The sequence below is a fragment of the Trichechus manatus genome, unplaced genomic scaffold, assembly GCF_000243295.1.
Source record: "Trichechus manatus latirostris isolate Lorelei unplaced genomic scaffold, TriManLat1.0 scaffold00055, whole genome shotgun sequence".
Lineage (NCBI taxonomy): Eukaryota > Metazoa > Chordata > Mammalia > Sirenia > Trichechidae > Trichechus > Trichechus manatus.
Window position 1 is genome coordinate 1,161,763 of NW_004443991.1, and position 23,737 is coordinate 1,185,499.

At 37.9% G+C, this 23,737-nt stretch overlaps 1 protein-coding gene across 1 annotated transcript in view; it reads right to left on the reverse strand.

Annotated features, from left to right (window-relative positions):
* Positions 1-4,852: 4,852 nt before the first annotated feature.
* The window catches only part of TOMM70 (translocase of outer mitochondrial membrane 70), a 56,595-nt gene continuing 37,710 nt past the window's right edge, over positions 4,853-23,737 (reverse strand). The window contains exons 5-12 of the mRNA XM_004378139.2: positions 19,230-19,378; positions 16,617-16,824; positions 14,043-14,177; positions 12,646-12,753; positions 11,173-11,289; positions 9,077-9,174; positions 7,946-8,068; positions 4,853-5,242 (exon numbers count right to left, since the gene is read on the reverse strand). Coding sequence (XP_004378196.1) covers positions 5,089-5,242; positions 7,946-8,068; positions 9,077-9,174; positions 11,173-11,289; positions 12,646-12,753; positions 14,043-14,177; positions 16,617-16,824; positions 19,230-19,378 — 1,092 coding nt within the window. The 3' untranslated portion in view covers positions 4,853-5,088. The remainder of the gene's footprint in view (positions 5,243-7,945; positions 8,069-9,076; positions 9,175-11,172; positions 11,290-12,645; positions 12,754-14,042; positions 14,178-16,616; positions 16,825-19,229; positions 19,379-23,737) is intronic.

A 23,737-nucleotide genomic window follows, 5' to 3' on the forward strand; every position in this document is an offset into this window, starting at 1 on the left:
GGCAACATGTGTACTAACTGTTAAATGAGAAACTATTTTGTTCTGTAAGCCTTCATCTAAAGTGAGAATAGCAGCACAATTGGAAGAGCGTAGTCGATGTCACTGAATTGTGCACGTAAAAATTTTTGAAATGGTTTATCTTTGGCTATGTCTATTTTCACCAAAAGAAAAAAAGGTCGAGAAGGGAGAGGGTTGACATGTTGTGAGGTTGTTAACCAATGTGATAAAACAATGTGTGTACTGCTGTTTCATGAGAAACTATTTGTTCTGTAAGGCTTCACTTTAAGTACAAAAAAAAAAAAAAAAAAGTTACTGCAATCCTCTAAACTGGTGAAAGATTAAGCTTGAGGTGAATTTTAAAAGGCAAGAACATGTACAGTGTGGAGAGTCAATTCTCCATGTCTCTCATATTTCTGCATGTCTTTGAGGAGAGGCATTGACAGCTTTTGTTCCACATGATCCTTTCAGGGATCTCCGTACAGTGAATAGCTTTGGACGACAGAGTGTCTCCCATCGGGGCATAAGACAGGTTTTGTTTACTATTCAGTATAATAAAAATGTCTCCCTCTGATGCAAATGTCAGGTAGGTTTGCTTGCTGCCCATTAAGACTCCGGTTTCCTAAGCTCCACATCACCCCTGTGAGACCTGCGGGGCAAGGGGAACTAAAGTGAACAACTTCATGTGGCTTGCTGTGCTCTAATTAAGTCCATTGTCTCTTGACCCAAGAATCTCATGTTTTTACCAGCATGTTAGCGTGCAAGAAGGGGAAAATCTCAGACTGTTCATAGTTCTTGACACAGATCAGATATTCTGAGATATGAAATTGGGTAAAAGTTGTTTAATACAGCAGTTCACAGATACTTAGGCCGTGGGTCATCTCTGCTGAGAATCCCACCATGCTCCATTCTAGTCCCGGCTGCCTTAAGCTCCACCCTCCAAAATGACGACCAGGAGTCAGTTTTAGTCATGGTCTTCCTGTCTTTGCTCTGTAAGTCCTATTTATCTGCTAAACCTTCCCATAGCCCTCTAGGACACCTGCAGTTAGGGTATCTTCAAATGCCAACAAAGAAACGGGACAGTGGGCCGTGTGTCCCTGAGCTCTGAAGGGCAGCAGTCATGTCAGCCCTTAGTCTAGCCCCACCATCAACTCCCCTCCCTCCTTTAGCTGCGGCTAGGCATCACAGCTGTTACTATCCCAGTGATCAGCAGGGCCTTGAGTCCCCTTAGCATGAACAGTATCTGGAAGGGTCTAAGAGTACTAGTCCCAAACCCCAATACAATGTGTGCAGTACTATCTTAAACCAGACTGTAGTTATTTTCATGCTGCCTAATTTTAAGTGTTTCAAAACATTTGAAAATAACTGTCCTTTTGATGCTTCTTCTAGGGTATTGGCAGAAGGGATCTCAACTTTCACCTGAAATCTGAAGGGTAGCCTTTCTGTCTGGGGATTACACCATGATCACACATATTTTATATCACAAATACCCCAGAGCTCTTGATTAAATCTTCATTTTCTACCTTGAGACATCCAAAACAATTCCTTTAAACTGAAAGCCTCCTTGTACACAATAGCTAAAGGAGTATGTTAGTTTCCTATGGCTGGTTTAACAAATTATCACAAGCTTAGTGGCTTAAAACAACAGAAATGTATTCTGTCACAAGTCAGGAGGCCAGAAGCCCAAAATTCATTTAACCAGGCCAAATTTAAGGTATCAGCAGGGCCACACTCCTTCCTGAGACTCTAGTGGAGAATCCATCCCTTGCCTCTTCCAGCTTCTGGTGACTCCCAGCATTTCTTACCTTGTGGCCACATTACTCCAATTTCTTCCTCCAGTCACACTACCCTCTTCCTCTTCTGACATCTCCCTCTCCTTCCCTTATAGACACTTGTGATTGTATTTAGGGCCCACCCGGATAAAGCAGGATGATCTCCCCATCTCAAGATACAATCACATCTGCAGAGTCTGTTTTTGCCACGTAAGGTTAACATTCACAGGTTCCAGAGATTAGGATGGGGATATCTTTTGGGGGGACCATTATTCAAACTATCACAGTGTTAATGCCTGGCAAAAATGGTGCAAATTAAAATTGTCACTTTGTTCTCAAATCAGTTTAGCAGAGGACTGGAGATAGGACTTAATTATTACTGCCCCCTCCTTATGTTATTTCAATACAAAGGCCATACATCCCAATTTACCCAGCACTCTCTTAGGTAATTATGGTACTACTTTTATATGCAAAAGTTTTTTATTTTATGTATATTTATTTTATACTCAGAAGTTAAATTATATGGTTCTCCTGTTTATAAACAGCCTTAAAAAGATGACAATTAGTTGTGTTCCCCAAGGACAAAGCACCATTTAAACAACAATTTGAATCCCCGGAGGGCACAAAGTTCCCTCTGAATTGTGTTTTAAAACCAAAATTTCTTACTACTGTTTTGGGATCTAACCCTATTTATACCAGTTACTCAAGGGTAAACCAAAACCAGCTGTCAAGTTGATTCCAACTCATGGCAACCCCGTGTGTGTCAGCAGAACTGTACTCCATAGGGTTTTCAATGGCTGATGTTTTGGAAGTAGATCACCAACCCTTCTGAGGCATCTCTGGGTGGACTTGAACCTCCAGTCTTTCAACTAGCAGCCAAGCACTTTAACTGTGTGCACCACCCAGCGACTCCTACTCAACGGTAGTAGAGAGAGGTTGTTTCAGGCATGCTTTCTGAAAGCCTCTAAGTGGTTAAAAACGATCAAAATGCACTGGTGAAACCAGTCTGAGGATAAATTTAGCCACCAGGCTCTGCCAGTTAAGCAATGGTAAGGTACAGGTATGGGATGGAGTGAGTCGGCTCTGCTAAGCCTTCTTAGGGCACTGTTTCACCAGTAGGAGGGACAAGCGCTCTCAGCGAACCCTACTGTTCACACCAGCTACCTGTTGCCGCTGAGTCAATATGTATGTCCCTATTTTCAATGTTAGTTTGAGACCAAAAGAGAAAAATCGGAAATTTACCCAATTCTACCTTTACCCAATACTACCTACCTTTATTTAAGAAAATAAATAGAAAAGCTTGAATGTAATATTTATTTGGTGAATTTACATGAGGCCATTTACAAAAGAAAAGATACAGACAGATGCAGCTTTCAGTGCAGTTTCAAAAGTTTTCAGAACAGGCAATATAATCCATGAAGATTTGGAATGACAGTATTGAATGGCACATGCTTCAGTTTCCTTTGTGTGTGTTTTCTCCTACCCAACTCCAAGGAGTAAGGGAGAAGAGTAGAAGAAAATGTCAGTGTTAATGGAAATACAGCCATGCAAATAAAAACTTATTTTTTAAAAAAAGTCAGAGGTCATTTGGAGATGTAGAACATTTCTGTATTCAGGGCTTACCGCATTAGATGCGTAATTTAAGAACTAACTAAAATGCAGAGTTCTCCAACTTTCCATTACTCATATCATCTTAAATTATGTTAACATCCTCCACCAACTAGAGGCTGCCTTTCCAAAGACTCTGACTTTGGAAGGGACAGTATTTGAAGATAAAATCTTTTTGGTTTCAACAGGATAAAGCACCCTTTTAAAGGGGATAAAATACTCCATTACACCCAACACTATAACCTGTAATTAGATTTCATTTCCAGAAAAATATAACTGAAGGTTTGCTTTTTTATTATACTCAGACTTAAATACCCCCACCCCAACCTGGAATATCCTAAAACAAGACCCCCACCCCAAGAACACAATCACACCCCTGCCAAAAAAAATCCAGCATACAAGCAAAAGGATGTCTATAAAAGTGACAACTGGAAATAAATCAGAAAGTGGTTTCTAAGGAAGGAGGTGGGGTAAAGATAAAATGACAAAAAAAAAAAAAAAAAAAACCAAAAATCTGCTGCCTGTATCCCTAGTGAAGACCTGGACATGGGCAGTTAGGCCTTAAGAGACCAAGGTCACCTCCAAACTAAAAAGCACTCCACACATCCTCAGCATCTTCGAAAGTACTGGCTCAATTTCCTCAAGCACATGTAGCCATAGTTCAAGCACTAAACTTGTCACTTCAGGAAATAGTATGCTTCTGGCTCTAAGATTTACTTACATCCTTTTTAGATCTGAACCTTTAACCAAATTTTCTTCATTAGAAATTTTAAGGTAATTAAATACCTCCATCTGTCACACTTATACTATCTTTATTTAGGTTATACATACAACCGACTGGCATTTTCTTTAAAAAGTACACTATTATTAAATCTAGTACTAGTACCTAGTACAGACATAGCCACAGACAATGATAAACACACTCCCTTTACTCTTGCCTGGTTCACTCTCCCATTAATACTCAGTTTTACAGCACACACATCAATCAGAATTATTTTGCTTCTGCATAATTTACTGTATAAAAACTGGCTATTGTGGATTTTAAGAACAATGTACATTATCCATTAGAGTTGAAGGGGATCAAAGGATTCACAGTTGTCACTGAATCTAAAGTTCTGTAGAGTCAGAGGAAGTGTGCATGCTGACAATGTTTTAAAAGATCTCTCAACTTTGCTGTCTTTGAAACAAATCCCCATTTAAACTTTGTTTCCTTCAAAAAACAAAATCTACTAAAAGGGATTAATTGAATATAAGAAATCTATTTTACAGCACTTACTGTGTTAATTTAAAAACCAACATACGGTAAAATACTCACATATTATACATACATACATATATGTATAGACAGACAAAATCATCCAGAACATAATCACACCCCCCACCCCCCTTCCCTTGGGGGAAAAAAAAAGCCAAATCAACAAATCAAAGTTTTTATTTGCACGGCCACTTACCGCTGGTGCGCTGCAACTTGACCACCCTTTACCAGGCTTTAAGCTTTAGCTGCACAGGGACTAGAAGCTGCAGCACTGCAAACTCCCTTCACAGCCACTCCCACAACACCTACACATGAAATGGATGTAACAAATGACAACACCACAATCAGAGTTACTAAGTTCCACCATTCAACACAGTTCAGGACTGTGTCTGTAGGGTTCAGCTGAAGAGGGGGTAAACTTCTTCTAAAAAGAGGCTCATTTTCCTCCCCCCTGTTTTATAATGTTGGTGGCTTTAATCCATATTTCTTTGCAACTTCTGTCTGGGCGTGGGCGGCATCACAAAGTGAATACAGGTGAGCCATCTCCATTTCTGACTTGGCCAGGTTGATAGCTTTGTTGAACATGTCAATGGCTTTCTCCATGTTTCCTCTAAAAGAACAAAATTTCAGTCTCAGTTTCAACAAGCACTTCACACATTCAATGAAGTCTGCAGTGATGCTACATGGAGTCTGACCACTAAGTTTCCACTATGATTCTAAAAAAATGCTCCTTTATAATCAACAAAATAGTGCCTAGCACATACAAAGCACTCAATGAATGTTTGCTACTGTTACTACTATTCTGTGCTTACTTATATTTCCTTTCATATTCTTTGTTTTCAGATATGAACAGTGAGGCTAGAGAAAGTAAATGACTTATTTAAAATCATAATTCTATTTGGTTCCAAAGATCTGCTTCTTTCTGCTGTATCAAGAGGCTTCTTAGAGAACAATGATGTAACATCAGAGAACCAAGAGGCACTCAAGGACCTCACCTTCACAGATATGTGTGAGCCCACCTTTGTTTTAGGCTCATCTCTTACCACCATCTCCTCACCCCATGCCTGTCTATCTGTAGTTCCTTGATTGTGCCATACACACACACCTGCACATACTTAGTACCTTTATGCATGGTCTGGTCAATCCTCACCATTCTAAGGCCCAGTTCAAATGTAATCTCATGAGAAATATTTTTCCCTTGCCTCCACTGGGCAGAATTAGCTGCTCCCTCCCCAGTGTTCCCATTGTTCTACTGTCATTCTATGCATGGTCAGATTGATACACATTTGTTTCCACCACAATCTTACTAGCTCCTTAATGAATATCTCTCAATTCCCAGAACCTAGTGCAATGCCTGGTGATTAGCATCTATTTTATTTTTATTTACTTATTTATATATGAGTATATTTGGTCAGTAAGATACAATTTACCCCTTACAGTCTAGATCTGGTTAGGCTTTATATATCTGCCAAGAACCAAGAGCTTTTTACAGTAACCATATATGCATGCATTTATGTAATCTTACAACAAATATTTATTAAGTGCTCATCTTATTCCAGTTAGACTCTTTAAGATGTAAGAGGTACCTCTGTTTTGACTTTATTTAACTTTTTACTATAATGTATGGCTACATGTTAGACATTTAAAAAACAGTTAACTTTTTAAAGAGTGTATGTGCAGACAGGTAGCAGATCTGCTAAATCCTAGGACAATCACCAGTTTTGTCCGTCCGTCCGTCCACCCATCCATCCACCCACCCACCCACCTGTAAAGTGGGATTCAGAGGATTCCTTAAAGTACAATTATAACACAGAAACAAACATCCAAAACCACACCAAACCAAACCCATTGCTGTCAAGTTGACTGTGACTCACAGTGACCCTACAGGACAAACTAGAACTGCCTCATAGCATTTCCGAGGCTGTAATCTTTATGGAAGCAGACTGCCATGCCACCTCTTTCATCTTTCTCCTGCAGGGCGGCTGGTGGGTTCAAACTGCAGACCTTTAGGTTGGCAGCCGAGCACTTAACCACTGTGCAACCAGGGCTCCTTATCTATCTGGTAGCATTTAGAATAGATTCCTTAAAGTACAATCAACATACAAAATTCCATCAAACTCTCTAAATCAGCATCCATAACCAAGGATTTATGAAGCCCTGGTGGCATAGTGGTTAAGAGTTTGGCTGCTAACCAAAAGGTTGGCAGTTCAAATCTACCAGCCACTCCTTGGAAACACTGTGGGGCAGTTCTACTCTGTCCTACAGGGTCGCTATGAGTCAGAACCGACTCGACGGCACCTAACAACAACAAACCAAGGATTTATGAACACTTCATATTAAATGTAAAGTGTTTTTGTATGTGCATTATTCTAAGAAAAGTCCACAGCTTTGCTCAAAAAAGATAAAGAACAATTACCCTATCCTATTCTAGTATGAAAATATTTTATTCAAATTAACAAATTAGCAATTAATAAATAATTTACATGTAAATGTCAGTACAGAATAGTTAAAAGAACCACACACAGAAAAGGCTTAAAGATAGGGAATTGAGAGAACTCAATGCTGGTTTCTGAGAAGTGACAGTGGCAAGAACAGTAACTTTGGCACTGGTGAAATATGGGCTCAAATCCTATTTCTATTACTGGCCTGCTGTGTAACCTTGTTCGCTTAACCAATCTGGGTTAGCAGTGTCTGCACTCTTTAATTAAAATGGGAACCATATAAATCTCTACCTTTATAAAGATAAGGGTGAAGATTAATTGAAATATTTGGAAAGCACCTATAAATTTCAACACCTGGCCTACAGCAGGTACTCAAATGGCAACGCTAATATTAAATTGGTATACTACAATAAATTTCATGGTATAAATAGTTGTCACCTGTTTAATGGTGATCTCAAGTGCAACTCTGAATAACATTTATACTAAACAAGAAGTCACAGGAAGTCAGAGTTACAAAACAATCATCTTATTCAACCCCGATGTTAAGGAAAGGAACGGGTTCAGAGATGATGCTGCAACTTGCCCAAAGTAACTTGGCTGGTTGCTTCTTTGCAGCAGGAGCCAGATCTTCTGTTAACCTGGCTAGTTTTCTATTCTAATTCACCTGGCTTGACTGAAACAACTTTTATGAGTGTGACTTTTAAACTGGAAAAATGAAACCAGAAAAAGTAATACAGTTTTTGGAAGCTTGCCTAAAAAGGCACACTATATTGAGACTTAAAAATTTTAATGGCTATTGACAGCAACATAGCTGTAATGAGAAGAAAAATAAGTCTATGGAGCTGCCAAAAACGGACAGACTCTAAAGTTACCTTTGCACTTCAATAGTTCCCATGGTTTCATATGCAAAATCACATTTGTTGTCAATTTCAATTGCCTTGCTGATAAGCTCCAAACCTTTATCCAGATCTTGCTTCCACTGAAGTTGAAGTAAACTGCAAATGCAAAAAGGCAGTTAGATGTGACCACGGCCCAGTATCATTAGGAATATAAGTGCATAATTCAATTTCTGCCCTCAATGAATTTGTAATCTAACTTACAAAGAAAAACAAAAAATTAAAACCGTACAGTCATGTGTCACTTAACGTCCACAATACATTCTTTGAAACAGGATGTTTTATGATTTGGACGTTGTGTGAACACCGTATTATATATCGGCAGTCCCCAGGTTATGAACGTACAGCTTACGTACAACTCTAGTTATGAACCAACCCCATAAAGCCTATTATATTAAAAATTCGCGGTACATACAGTGGTTCATAATAACGAAGGGCACTACTTTGCAACACGCATCAAAACATTATTGCTGTACTGTGAAGTTAAAGATGTTTTAGTGTATCTGGAAGTGTTTCTTTAATAGGAAGGTACATTATATAACCTTATGGGTCCCTGGACGTATATGTGGTAGGAAGTTGCCCAAATGGATGTCATGCAGTGCTAAGTGTACATATAATTTCCATCAAATTGTGTTTTCGTCTCAATTTATATTGGCTCTGTAGTGTAAGTTCCTTATTAGGAAAAAAACTGTCCAGCAGTCTAGGCGTTATTACTAACTCACCTAGCAATCACTGAATTTTTTACTTTGTATAAATTTAAGTGAAGTTTCTTGGGATAATTCCAGTCATAGGACAGGAAAAAATTATACATGTTTCCTATTTTTGATACAAGTAACATTTAAAAGGACGTTCAGAACTGAAATTAAAACTCTTAACCTAGAATGAAAATAGTACATTTACCAATATCTATATAGAATGAAACTTAAAAAAAAAAAAAAAAAAAAAAAGAACAGTGAAACTTCACAAGCATTAAGAAATCTATCAATTAACTCAGTGATGCCTTCTCTACCACAGTCCCCTTCCTCAATGGCCAAAGGAAATCTATTTTATTACTACACAACAAATTTAGTTTCTTACTGAATCAAGCAGAACCACAAAAATACATACCCTTTATGAACATACGTTGTGGCATTATCTGGTTCCAGATCAATGCATTTATCATACATTTCATCAGCTTTACCGAACTGTTGTTGATCTGTTAATGCCTATGTGAGCAGATACTTCAGTTATATTAAGGTAACTGTCAAACTAAGCAGTTAAATGTATATTGTTTATTAAAATTTACTTCAATTACCCAATCATTACTGAAGTACTATGTTTGGGAGATAGAAATTGGTTTAAAATGCTACATCTTAATTATTTTATTGGCGTTTTAAGGTAGCATTGTCATAAATCGCTTTCTCTCCGTCTATATACATAAAGTTACATTATATGTAACTACATATATACAATTAAGAACAAATTAGAAGAGGGATCAAAGGACAGAAATTTTAGTGCAAAGAGACTATACTGATGCTACTGCTGATGAGAAGACAGCTCAGGCAAGCCAAAACCATGTTTAAGGAAGCAAAGTGACAGGGATATGTGCAACGAGGAAAGTCCCATAGAGGAGTTGTTCCCGGTTGGGTTCTTTAAAAACTATTAGGTAGCCTTTGCTCTAGCTGCTCATAAAAACCTGCACCAAAAATGCCCTTCTGAATTCCATGACAATGATGAGGGTTGTGCTGTCACCTTCTGGTTTATTACTAATCGGTACAAGGCATAAAAAGCCAAGAATATCCCCTATTTAATACAAATGTCATGATTATAATGTGCATTTGTTCCATTTTAACTTCCATACACTCTATAAAATTATTATACAGTACATGCTTTTATAAATAAATAGTGTATGTAGTCAGCAACCAATATTTAGTTTTTTATTATCACCACCTTGTCTAGGAATTGTAAGAACAAAGACTATTGAATAAAGAAACTAACAAAAAACAAACAAACAAACCCACTGCCATCAAGACGGTTCCAATTCATAGCGACCCTACAGGACAGAGGAGAATTGCCCCATAGAGTTTCCAAGGAGTGCCTGGTGGATGGATTTAAACTGCCGACCTTTTGGTTAGCAGCTGTAGCTCTTAATCACTACGCCACCAGGGTTTCCAAAGACTAAACAGAGAAGATTATTTCAAACTGAGGTTAAAGAACTTCTAGGTTGTGTTTCATACCCCAGAATTTCAATCCCTAATGCACGGATGTCTAAGGCCTAAAAAGAATAGATCAAACACAAATTAGTCTTCTCACAATAAACCCTTAGTCTTTGTGAAACTTTTCTTATGTCTAAAACAGCATAAAGGAAATGAAAAGCAAAACAAAGAAAATTAACAATGGTTTAGGGGAAGAGAGTCTACCAGGGATGGGTCGTTTTTACGTTTCCTGTTTCTGTGAGGTTTGTGAGGGGGGGAAGAAAATTCTTCTGTAATAAAAAAATGAGATATAAGAGATGTAGAGTATTGAGATGGCTGATTACATTTATGTAGATACCAAAAGCAACTTGCAACTTTAAAAGCTGAAAAAACAGAATCATTCAGACATAATTTATTTTGAAGGAAAAGGTAACTGTGGCGATAAGCAGCTAATCAGTTTCATTTAAATGGATGATTTAAAATTAATAAACTTTCAAGGACTTCAGACTACAATTAAAAAGTTAAAATAATTCAAATTTAAATCCTATTTTCTATAGCAAGGAATACTTCCAGAATAATTTTAATTATTTTGAAAGACTAAAGAAAAATTAAAACAGGCTGTTACAGCCTATCTAACCACTAAAAAGAACAGTGATCAAGTAGGGGAGAAAAAAACCCTTTCCATGGACATTTCCCCCACCAATTACATACAGGAGGTTTTCCTAAGGTAATGGATTTTTTTGGTAAATTAATCCAAATGCAATCATGATGGAAATGCTTTGTGTAAGTTTCCCTGAATTATGAATTTAGGTCATGGTTTTCAAACTGTGTAACAGGAGCCCCTCACTGGGTGATTCAGGACCATCCTGGGAGCCAGGAAAATCAAAGCAGGAACAAAGCCATCTGCTTCCACTGGAGCTGCAACCAGGAAAGCACTGCCTTCTGACCTCCACACATGGATTTGGCATATAAATGTGTTTCTTTCAAAAAGGACCTGTGACTGAAAAAATTTTGAAAAATCACAATTACCTGGGCATATAATGCGTAGCCTTCAGCACACCTTGGAAATTTCTTTATGACTTCTTCAAAACCTTTCATAGCTGCTTGGATTTGTGAAGAATTGTTTCCTGTATATGCCTGGCGATACTGTTTAAAAAATCAAAACAGGCCTGTCAAATCAAGAACTCAGAACTCATGGAATGTTAATATATTACAAAAGACACAAAATTATATATAAATATTTCCAGAAAATCAGGTGATTTGCTAATATAATTTGCTGCATCTCAAAGGGTTATAAAGAAATCTCTCAACGGCAAGGACCCAAAAGTTACACACTAGAAGAGGGCTTATTAACTTGTAAGAAGTTAAACCCTTAGAGTGAAAACAGCAAATAGTGGGATTTAAATCTGATATAATTTACTATCACTTTACTAAAAGTGCTACAAACCACGTTCATCTAATAACATTTTTTTCATTTATAATACAATTCTTAACTGTTACCCAATTTCTTTCTTTAAAAGGACAATTCTTATAGGACTCAAGGCTATGGGGCGAACTGGAAGTACCTCATTTCATTATAAACGGACTTTTTTTTTTCCTTTTCAGCTTTGTGTTTCTGAATATTGTCAAGAAGTGGCACTATAAAGGAGAGATGAGAGAGTAGGTATGTGGTGTCTGGATTGCAGAGTATTTCCTCAAAAAGCTTTTTGTTCTTTGTACTGGTTTATGGTGAGAAGCAAGCGAACTGTGCTGGGTAGGTGTCTTAGTCATCTAGTGCTGCTGTAACAGAAATACCACAAGTGGATGGCTTTAAAAAAGAGAACTTTATTTCTTCACAGTAAAGTAGGCTAAAAGTCCAAATTCAGGGCGTCAGCTCCAGGGGAAGGCTTTCTCTCTCTGTTGGCCTTCTTATCAGTGTTCTCCTGGACTAGGAGCTTCTCCGCGCAGGGACTCTGTGTCCAAAGGACATGTTCTGCTCCAGGCACTGCTTTCTTGGTATGAAGTCTCCCTGTCTCTCTGTTCACTTCTCTCTTTTATATCTCAAGAGATTGCCTCAGGACACAATCCAATCTTGTAGATTGAGTTCTGCCTTACTAACACAACTGCGGCCCATCCTCCCTCATAACATCACAGAGGCAGGATTTACAAAATATAGGAAAATCACACAATACCGGGAATCATGGCCCAGCCAAACTGGCACACATATTTTTTGGGGGATATAATTCAATCCATGACAGTAGGGGGGCATAAAATCAGGACAAGGACAAACATCCATTCAGGTGAACTCAAAGGAAACATCCAGAGAACTAAAGGAGCTGTATCTCAGTCAACATACACACTTTTTCCCTAAACTAACATGTCCCCCTGCCTTCCCATCCCTCCCCATAGTCATCCTTTAGGGAAGAAAGGGAATGATTTTGTAGACAATGAAATACTTATTTTTGTTAACGTGGAGAAATAAAAATGATTTTTAGAAAATAGAAAAAAGCAAGTATCACATACCAATGCAAAACATTTCTGAGCTTGTGCCAGAGCAGACTCGGGTCTTAATCTGATACATTCATCAAAATCTGCCACTGCCTCTTCAACTTGATCAAGAAGTATTTTCAGCTAAGGATAAATATATATATATATATAAATGAACGTAATTCAAAATAATAGGTGCACCAGGTAAGTACTCATTGTGCTCTTCTCTATTACCACATCTTAGCATAATGCTAATGATGTAGTAATTATTCAATATAAAATTACATTCTGAAAACAGTGAATGCAAATATCCTGTAATTTGAAAGAAAATATTCTAAAACTTAAAACTAGTTTCCAATTTTTTAAAAAAACACCATAAACCCACCATCTTTGCACTGCAATTTTGATCACTATAGGGCAGTTCTACTGTGTCCTATAGGGTCACTGTAGGTCAGAATCAACTCAACAGCAACGGGTTGGGTTTTTTTGGTATTAAGCAAGAGGAGCCCTGTGGTTAAGAGCGTGGCTGCTAACCAAAAGGTCAGCAGTTTGCATCCACCAGCCGCTCCTTGGAAATCCTATAGGGCAGTTCTACTCTGTCCTATAGGGTCGCTATAAGTCAGAATTGACTCAGTGGCAATGGGTTTTATTTTTTTATTAAGCAAGAAACTCCTTCTAGAAAACTAAAAATTTCTGTAACTTTCCAGTTTCAAAGCCTATTAGACATGAGATTATTGCCGTACTACATTACCACCAAGGATCAAAATGTCAAGAATTTTAAGAGATTATCGATATTTCCTAATTACCCTTCAGACAAAATTAGATAAAATTTTCCATTAGAAAGAACTTCAGCTTTTCTGTGAGTACATGGGCAGCCCATATTTTCCACCATAATGCATTCTAAGAAGCCATGATAATCAGGCAGATTATAAAGTCACGTTTCCCCAGGTAAGGTTGTAACTGGGAACTGTTCTTCATGATATAGTTTTACTAAAAAACTAATATGGCTGTTACAAAACTCATATTCCTAGGATTTAGAAGTTAGGTTTTTTTTGGGGGGCAGGGGGGTTACTGTTTGGATACTCCAGGGTAATATTTCTTTAGCAAGACACCTATACAAATCATTCTATTGATTCTAGCATTTACGTAAAATGCTCAATAGATGTTATTTATGTTTTACTTGTTAAAAACCTATGAACCAGAAACACCTGAAAATGGAAAGCCAACATTTTTAGCCTTTCTTTTCTCTTTCTTTATAAATAAATAACAAAATTATAAGGTAAAATGTTCAAGACGGGACTAAATAAAGGCCAACCCAAACTGTAAACCAATGTGACTCTTCATGCATAGACATCAGAATTAAGAAATTCTCAAAAATGGTATCAAATTACTCAGCCCAAAGGTCAGAACTCTAGGTAAGAAAACAGACTTACCTGTCCTCGGTGATGATAAACATCTGCATTCTGAGGATCAATGTCAGCAGCTGTATTAAAGTCCTGAGTAGACAGCAAAGGCTCCTGCTGTTGCATGTACATGCTGCCTCTTTTGATGAGAGCATTTGCTCGAAGCTACATACCCAGAATGACAAAAGAGCCATCATTTTTTTTTTCCAATTTAGTTTTTTTTATAATAACAGCTTTGAGATGTAATTCACATACAATAAAGCTTAACCTTTTAAAATAAACAATTAAGTGGTGTTTAGTATATTCACAAAACTGGGCATCAATCACCCCTTACTAATTCCAGAACATTTTCATCATTCCAAAAAGAAACCTCATAGACATTAGGAGTTACCTTGTATGCCCTCCTCCCCCACTCTTGTCCCTGGAAACCACATTCTACTTTCTATCTCTATCAATTTGTCTATTTTGGACATTTTATACAAGCAGAATCATACATTATATGACCTTTTGTGTCTGGCTTCTTTAACTTAGCATAATGTTTTCTAGGTTCATCCATGATGTAACATGTATCAAAACTTCATTTCTTTTTTCTGGCCAAATAATATTCCATTGTATAGCTATATCACGTCTTATTTATCCACTCATCAGTTGATGTCGACATCTGGGTTGCTTCCACTTTTTGGCTATTAAGAGTAATGCTATGAACATTCATGTACACATTTTTGTGTTGACATAAATATACTGAATTCTCTTGGGTATATACCTAGGTGGAATTTTTGGGTTATACATTAACTCTATGTATAACTTCTGGAGGAAGTGCAAAATTGTTTTCCAAAACGGCTTTACCATTTTACATTCTCATCAGCAACATATGAGGGTCCCAGTATCTCCACATCCTCACCAATAGGATGTTGAACATCTTTCCATGTTCTTACTGGCCATTTGTATATCTTCTTTGGAGAAATGTCTATTCAGATCTTTTGTTCACTTTTTTATTTGGGTTATTTGTCTATTGTTGGGTTGCAAGAGCTCCTTATATATTCTGGCTGGATATATGGTTTGCAAATAGTCTCTCCCTTTCTGTGTGTTGTTTTTTTCACTTTCTTGTTGGTGTCTTTTGAAGCACATTTTTAATCCTGAAGTCTAATTTACCTTTTTTTGTTTGTTTGTTTAAGTTTTTGGTGTCATAACTAAGGAACCACTGCCTAATCCAAGGCCATAAAGATTTCCTCCTACTTTTTCTTCTCAGAGTTTTACAGTTTTAGCTTTTACATTTAGGTCTCTGATACATATTGAGTTAACGTTTGTACATGGTGTAAGACAGGTACATTACTACTTGCCATTAAAAATAAAACTCATTCTTGAGGCATGTTTTTTGTTGATGAATATTTATAAAAGTGGGTTAGGCTGGACCTGGTAATGATTGTCAAATATTTTAATGCTGTTTCCCTCATTAATTTACTTTTAATAAATCACTTGGTAAAATGTAATCATTTGTACCGAACAATTTCATTAATGGCTATGGCACATGCAACTGTTTTTTCACGTTTGAATGTCACTTGAGTAAAATGATACCTCAAATTATACAGTATAATACCGTATGGTTATAAAATAAAATAAAACTCATGATCATACAATAACAAATATGCTTCGTCTCCAAAATTTTGTTCAAGGCAATACTGCATAAAAATGTCTACCTTAATAAAACAAACGAAAACACCTCCCACAATTATAATAAAGACATAACATAGTATTTGTAATCATCAGGAAAATCAGCATAAAACATTAAAGATAATATTACTACAGTATCTTCAATTTGACAATGTAATTTTAGAAAGGAACTTCTGTTTACAAGATGCTAAGATAATTTGTTAACAACTACTTAGGTCTTGAAGACAACCTTTACATCCACCAGAATATATGAACGATTCATTTGGAGATGAAAGAGGCTACAGAGTTCACTTGATCCAATGAGGAGACAGGCCATAGAAATGTTAACAAACTAGTAAGGAATATAATTAATTGAGTGGTTAAGCTCACATAATTCAACAGACCCCCAAAGTCTTCACTGCAAAAATAATTACATATACATTAAGAATACCTGGAAAATGGAAAGCTGTTCCAACCACCACAATTGCAAAACTTTTTGGTATATATATTTCAGTATATTTCTATATTGTATTTTTTAGAACCTGGGTTTTTTTTTTTCCTTTGAGTAATATAAAATCTTTCAGAATACATTATGAATGTTTTTATTCTTATTAAATATGTTTTATAAGCTGGTACTACATATTGCAGGCTACTTACGGCACTACCTATAGCACTGCTGTATCACCTTTACCATTACCCAAATACACTCCAATACAGTGGGGCTAGGAAAGGAAGCTGATGCTATCAGGTTCTATAAAAAAAACTTTTTTTTCCTTTCCTAGCTAAACAAATATCACTTGTATTTACATTTCAGTTTCACTGCACCCACAGCCTTCTGGAGAATGACAATTGAAATGCTACACATTTTTGCAAAACACATCAAAAAACATTTTTATGTACCAATTTTCACACACACACTCACTCATATACATTCACACACATTTTTAAATGTACCTTTACATTAGCTTCCTTCAAACTGATGACCTTATCTAAATCGGGTTTGGCTGCATTGGCATTGCCAATAAGCAGATAGAAGGTGGCTCGCAGTAACAACGCTTCTGCCATGTATTTGCCTTGAGCATCTATTTCTTTTGAGCATTCACTTATGATTTTATCATAGTTTTCTTCTTCCATATACTGCTTGGCCTTTAAATATCCAGAACTGAAAATAAAAACAAACATAGGAACTATTTACTAAGAGGATCAGATTCTAAAGCTGGCTACACAGAGTATGTCTGAGTTAAGTAATTTGTCCACTTTCCCTGACAAGTTATCAGCCAGTGTGGAACTGGAGTTTGGGACAGATTAAGATTTCTGAAGCAGACTGAGATTTTCTTGATGCCTTGGGGAGAAAGTTTAAAAAAGGAAACAGCAGAGTCAATGACAGAAACCTGGGATTAATGTCCGGGCGTAGATATTTAGCTATGTGAAAAGATGAGCTAGTGAAAGCAACAGACTAAGAATCCTGTCTTATTCACCCTCGCATCTGTAGCACACCAATGGTACTCAACAATTGTTTAATGACTAACAAAAGGAACAGAGAAACAGGTAATGAGAATCAAGTGGGTGGAGGGTCACAGAAAGCAAGGGAAGAGGCGTGATCGGAGCTGTGCTTTGTAAAGATCACTCCGGCTCTGTTGTAGAGAATGGACTGCAAGGGACCAAGACTGGAAGGAGGAAAACATCTGCAAGGCTCTCATGGAAGATTTATTAGTTATTGTTTCACCTAAAAGAACAGACCTAGGATTAACAGGAGGACATATCAAAGAAGCAAATTTAAAGGAAGACTCTTCCATCAAATAGGACTTAAAAAAAAACACTCTTCTCTATTTTTTAAATAGCTGTGAGCACAATATCACTTCTTAATACTTCTAAGATGATGACTTTTACTGGGATACTTGTAGAAAGGATTTTTTTTGCCCTGGATAGGAATTTAGACTAGATGACCTTGAAGGGGTCCTTCTAAATACAAGGCATTGTAATTTAAAGTACACTTCCTCACTTCAGTTGTTATGCCCTGAGCAGAAAAAACTGGCAAGTAACTTAAAAGTTCTGTTGGTCACAATCTTATAAACACTGCATATAAACTCTCCTATAATTACATTCTAACATTCCCTGCACCGTAGTTTTGTTTCCTAGGTCACAGGTTAAGAAAATAAAAGCTATTATTAAATTGGACCAGAAGTAATAATAGTTTCTAGTTTTTTTGAGAGCGTAAGTGCTGGGTACTTACATACATGATCTCTAACCTCACAATAACCCTGTAAGGTAAGCATTATTAGTTAAAGATGATGACGCTAAGGCTCAGGGTAAAATGGAATTCAAAAACGTTAGGTCCAATTCCAGTCAGTATTCTGGTGAGAGTAGCTATGCCCTGCCACTTCTCAATATGTTGTTATTAGCTGCCTTCAAGTCGATTTTGACTCATGGCGACCCCTTTTAGAATAATGGTATTAATTTCGTTATAGTTTTTCTGGGACAAGGACTATTTCCTAACCAGAAGAGGGAAATTACTGACATCACTGTCACAAGAGCTGTATGACATCTTAAATATTTACCTCCTAACTACAATATTCCAAAAGATTATGTATCAGCTGACTATATTTTTAGCATTTTGGCACAATTATGCATAGTATCCTCTAAAAGATGGTCAACAATGGTAGAGAAGTTGGGAGATGTAGCAATCAAAAGTAATGTTTCCCCAAATCCTCCAATATGCTATGGATGCAAAGCTCAGTTATGCTCTGCTACAGGAACAATGTTGTCCTTTCTTCCAAATTCATTAAAAAATGTCATGTGGGTAATAATGCTGTACTTTCTTTTAAAGAGAGCTAGCTTTAACAGCCAAGTACAAGTATTGCTAAATATAAATGTGTAAGCAGGCTGGATGGCTTATATACTAATTATATCACTTGATCTCCAGCTATAAACACAGCATCCTGTACTTTGGTTTCAGCTCTCTACAGGATCAAACACCAGAAGCCCAAAGAGTATCCTTTTCCTAGGCAAACAGAAAAAACCTTGAAGAAATTCACTCTTTTTGGGCATGCCTAAGCATCTGACAGTTTATACATTAAAACATTTCGATGTTGAGCTACACAATCATTTTCAACTTAATGCCACTTATTCAAATGCAGTTAACACCTTGACTCACTGGGAGGAAGTCCTCTCAGAAACAGCATGTAGGACTATAAAAGCAGGGCAGAGTTGGCAGTAGAACCTGAAGTCACCAGAGAAGTATCTCTAAAGTTGTAACAGACACATGCTAGATGTATTTTTATTAATATCATATATTGGTGTTAGGTGCCATCGCCTCTGACTCATGAGCAACCCCATGTGACGGAGTAGAACTGCCCCATCATAAGGTTTTCTTTACAGGAGCAGATCGCCAGGTCTTTCTCCTGTGGAGCTACTGGGTGGGTTCAAACCGCCAACCTCTTGGTTAGCAGCCGAATGCTTAACCATTCATTTTTCTAGAGATGATTCAGAGGCCACTTGGGCTCTAGGGCAATTTCATGGTAGCAAAAACACAGAACATTAAGCTGACACCATGCCTGACATACTTACTTTTCTTTCACTTCTAGAGCCTCCCCTTCTTTGTCTTTATCTTCATCAGACTTCTCTCCTTTAAGCATGGGCTGAGAAATGATGTCATCCGTGAAAGAACTGAAGTAAGATTTGATAAACTGTGGAGATGGCATCAGAGGTTCACGATTCTGAAATTTAATCATGTGTAAGAACAACAAAATGAGAAAACACTAGCCAAACAAACAGGTACATTTGTACAACACTTAGAATAACTGTTGTTATAAACCTGAAATCTCATTTTCAAGTAAGTGAAGAATATTTAGCTCTAAGCCATAGGACAAGAGACAGTGGAAATGGTGAAGTGGCCAGTCTTAGCTGTTCTAAGCAGGTTTTAAGTGAAGCCCCTTCCTCTTTCCAAAGGTGTAAAGTATCAAGAATTCTTAGAATCATTACCAAAAGTAAAAGAAGGCAAAATCTGTAATGCAGGAGGTAAATAGCTGCATCGTTAAAACTATCTCCTTCTCCTGGTCTGTCCTAGAGGATCAGCATCTCATTTTACCACTCAAGATCACTTCTTAAACAGATGCTTAAATCTGTCCTCTAGGCTTATTGAGAACACTGCATCTGAAGATATCCATTACAGGTAAGTGCCACTGAATATCAGACTGAAATCACATTTCCTGTTTTAATTATTTCTTTTTGGCATAGTGACCTGACTCATAATTATAGGAGTATTTTGTTTCTCAAGTAGCACAGTTAGGACAGTAAGAGTTTTAAAGGAAGAGGGAATAACAATCATAGGGCTCTCATGATATTCTTTGGATCCTTTACTACAAAATTCAACCGAAAGAGTTAATAAAAATATGGCATTTAAAACTGTATGTATACAGCATAACCCTGATACCAAAGTCAAAGACACCACAAAAAAGAAAATTGCAGACCAATATCTCTCATGAATATAGATGCGAAAATTCTCAAAAAATTCTAGCCAATACAACTCAGTACCATATAAAAAAATAATACACCACAACCAAGTAGGATTCACACCAGGTATGCAGGCATGGTTCAACATTAGAAAATTAATTATTGTAATCCACCACATAAATAGAATAAAAGAATCACATGATCATCTCAATTGACACAGAAAAGGCATCTGATGAAGTCCAACACCCATTCCTGATAAAAACTCTCAATAAAATAGGAATAGAAGGGAAATTCCTCAACACAGTAAAGAGAATCTATACAAAACCAAGGAGCCCTGGTGGCGCAGTAGTTAAGAGCTCGGCTCCTAATTAAAAGGTCAGCAGTTCGAATCCACCAGCCACTCCTTGGAAACCCAATGGGGCAGTTCTACACTGTCCTATGGGGATACTGTGAGTCGGAATCGACACAACGTCAACAGGTTTGGTTTTGGTTTCATACAAAACCAACGGCCAACACCATTCTCCATGGAGAGAGGCTGAAATCATTACCTCTGAGAACGGAAACAAGAAAAGGATGCCCTTTATCACCACTCCTATTTAACATTGTATTGGAAGTCCTAGCTAGAGCAATAAGGCAAGAAGAAGAAACAAAGGGCATCCAAATTGGAAAGGAAGAAGTATAACTATCCCTATTCGCAGACGATATGATCCCATATATAGAGAACCCCAAAGATTTCACAAGAAAACTACTGGAACTAATAGATTCAGCAGAGTAGCAAGATACAAGATCAACATACAAAAATCAGCTGGATTCCTACATAGCAACAAAGAGAACTTCTAGAAGAAAATCAGGAAAATAGTACCATTTATAATACCCCTAAAAAGATAAAATACTTAGGAAAAAATCTAACCAGGGATGAAAATGACTTATACAAAGAAAACTAGAGAATATCATTGCAAGAAACCAAAAGAGACCTACATAAATGGAAAAATATACATGCTCATGGATAGGAAGATCCAACATTGTGAAAATGTCAACTCTACACCAAGCGATCTACAGATATTGTCATGAATTGAATTATGTCCCCTGAAAAATGTGTGTATCAATTTGGCTGAGCCATGATTCCCAGTATTGTGTGGTTATCCTCCATTTTGTGACTGTAATATTATGTTAAAGAGGATTAGGATGGGATTGTATAACACCACTATGCCTGTATTATATGTGGTCTTTCCCTTCATCAAAGTTAACACTTGTCTACTGTCTAGTTAGTAATTTCCCCTACCACCCCTTCTCTCCCTCTTAATCATCAAAGATTGTATTTTTCTGTGTGTAAACCTTTTCTTGAGTTTTTATAACAGTGGTCTTATACAATATTTATAAAATGTTTATCCTTTTGTGACTGACTTATTTCAGTCAGCATGATGCCCTCTAGATTCATCCATGTTGTGAGATATTTTGCAGATTCATCACTGTTCTTTATCCTTGCATAGTATTCCACTGTTTTATAACCTATGGCTTGCAGCACTACAAACCATTTAAAATTTAATATTTGACATCCCAGCTCTTAAAAACACAAAATTTGTGCTCTAGTGTTTTCATACTTCTCCACCATTCTGTTCCTCTCTTCCTTTCTCTCTCCTTCTCACACTATCAGACAAAAAACAAACCAAAATGAGAAAATAAAGGAATCCCAAAATTGTTTTTTTAAATTGGTTTGTTAGAGAGAAGCCCTGTCCTCTTTTAGGTTTGACCTTGCCCATGAGACTCTAAATTCTGCTCCAGAGGCTTATCTATTCATAAGACAATACCTTTTTTCCCCTAATCAACGAAGACAGTTTTTTCTAAGAGAAACCTGATACCAGGGGCAATATACTATATAATTCCTAGATGGATTCATTTCATATTCACTTGTAGCCAGTCCTTGATGTTACAAGTGTCATCCTCTCTCATGGACTTTCAAGTGCCAGATCTCACAACTCGAGAGAAACACCTCATCTGGGCTAGTCACTCCAAGACTGGGTCCTCTCGCAGCAATTTTCACTTTTCACATTTAAGTGTAATTGTTTGTTTACATGTTATATTCCCTAAGTATACTGAAAACTATGTGAGAGTAAGAATACAGTCATATTCATGTTGTAATCTAAGGGAAAAACCCATATTTATCTTTGTGCTCTCTCTGGGGAGAGACTGAATCACTCCTAATTTTAAGATTATACAAATAAATATTTTAAATCAAATGGCCACCCACAAGTGACAAATATGCTCAACTTTAGTATTTCACTAAATATACTGAATAGAGATATATATTGGCAATTATTTACCACTTTAAGAAAAAAGGTAAACTAGAGGGGAGGTGGGGCCAAGATGGCGGAGAAGTCAGACACTTCTGGTGAACCTTCTTACAACAAAGACGCAAAAAAACAAGTGAATCAATTATATATGAGAATCTAGGAGCCCTGAACACATAAGGCAAAGCTGAGGAACCTGACCGAGTGGCAGGGGGAAGGAGAGATGGTTCAGAAGCAGCGAGGAGTTGCCAAACCTGACCTGGTGAGAGCCTGAGCCCTTCAGGCCTAATCAGCTAGGGGGTGAGTGGTGAGGCAAGCAAGCAGCTCTGTTTGGAAGGAGTATTCCGCACCGGGAGAGACCTAAGTGCAGAGAGTCTGCTCGGCTACCCAGGACAAGTGAGAAGCAGCCCTAGATCTGTGAAAGATAAGTACTTGCATACGGCCTACCGCGCAGATCAAAAACACCCCCCTTAGGGAAAAACCTCTCCCCCATCTACCTCCCCGCTCCCTGCTCTGCACTGGGTCCTGGACCAACTTCAGCAACTGCGGAGTCCCCTGGGCCGGAAGTAGAGTCCATCACATGCCCTGAGCCATTCTCCTGGCCTTGGAGAATGAACAAATTAACAAACGGGGTTAAAAATAAACTGCCAGCTCCCCTAAGCCAGGAACCCAGGGTAGACATAGGTCCTTTGCCTAGACACAGGCATAAGGGATACACAGACTTTGAGTGCCATTCCCCCTGCAGAGACTAGTGTGCGCCCGTTTCAATAGTGTAGGCCCTCTTTGCCACAGTACAAAAGGGTATATATCTGAAGTCTAACTTGAACTGTTTCAGCTGTGAAGCAGCAGGTTTGTGACATTTGACACTGCTCTGTCCGTTAAGCAGGGTCTTCACCTACCCACATCAGGGGCCTGAGGACTGGTGGCTCCACCCACGCCACCGAGCCACCTGCGATAGGGGCTCAAGAATAAGAGAAGCCCCCTAGTCCTTACAGCCAACAGCACTGGGTGCTCACAGTCCAGCTGCAAAATTGACCCAGCTACACTCTCTATAGAACAGGGACACGTCTTCCTCCTGGATGCTCGGGGGCAGCCGTCAGCCCCCTGCCTTGCTCAGAGTGTGTGCCCCTGCTGCAGACAGATGCCTGTGCCTACACCAATCACCCATGCCTGTCTAGGAGTGTAGGGGAGAGCCTGCAACACACACTTGGTGGCTATCTACCTGGGCACCTGAGCTGAATCCATACAGAAGGAGTGGGCGGACTCCTGAGCTCACATACCTAGTAACAGATCTAACCACCAGGTGACAGGACATTAGAGCTTCAAAGGAGCCAA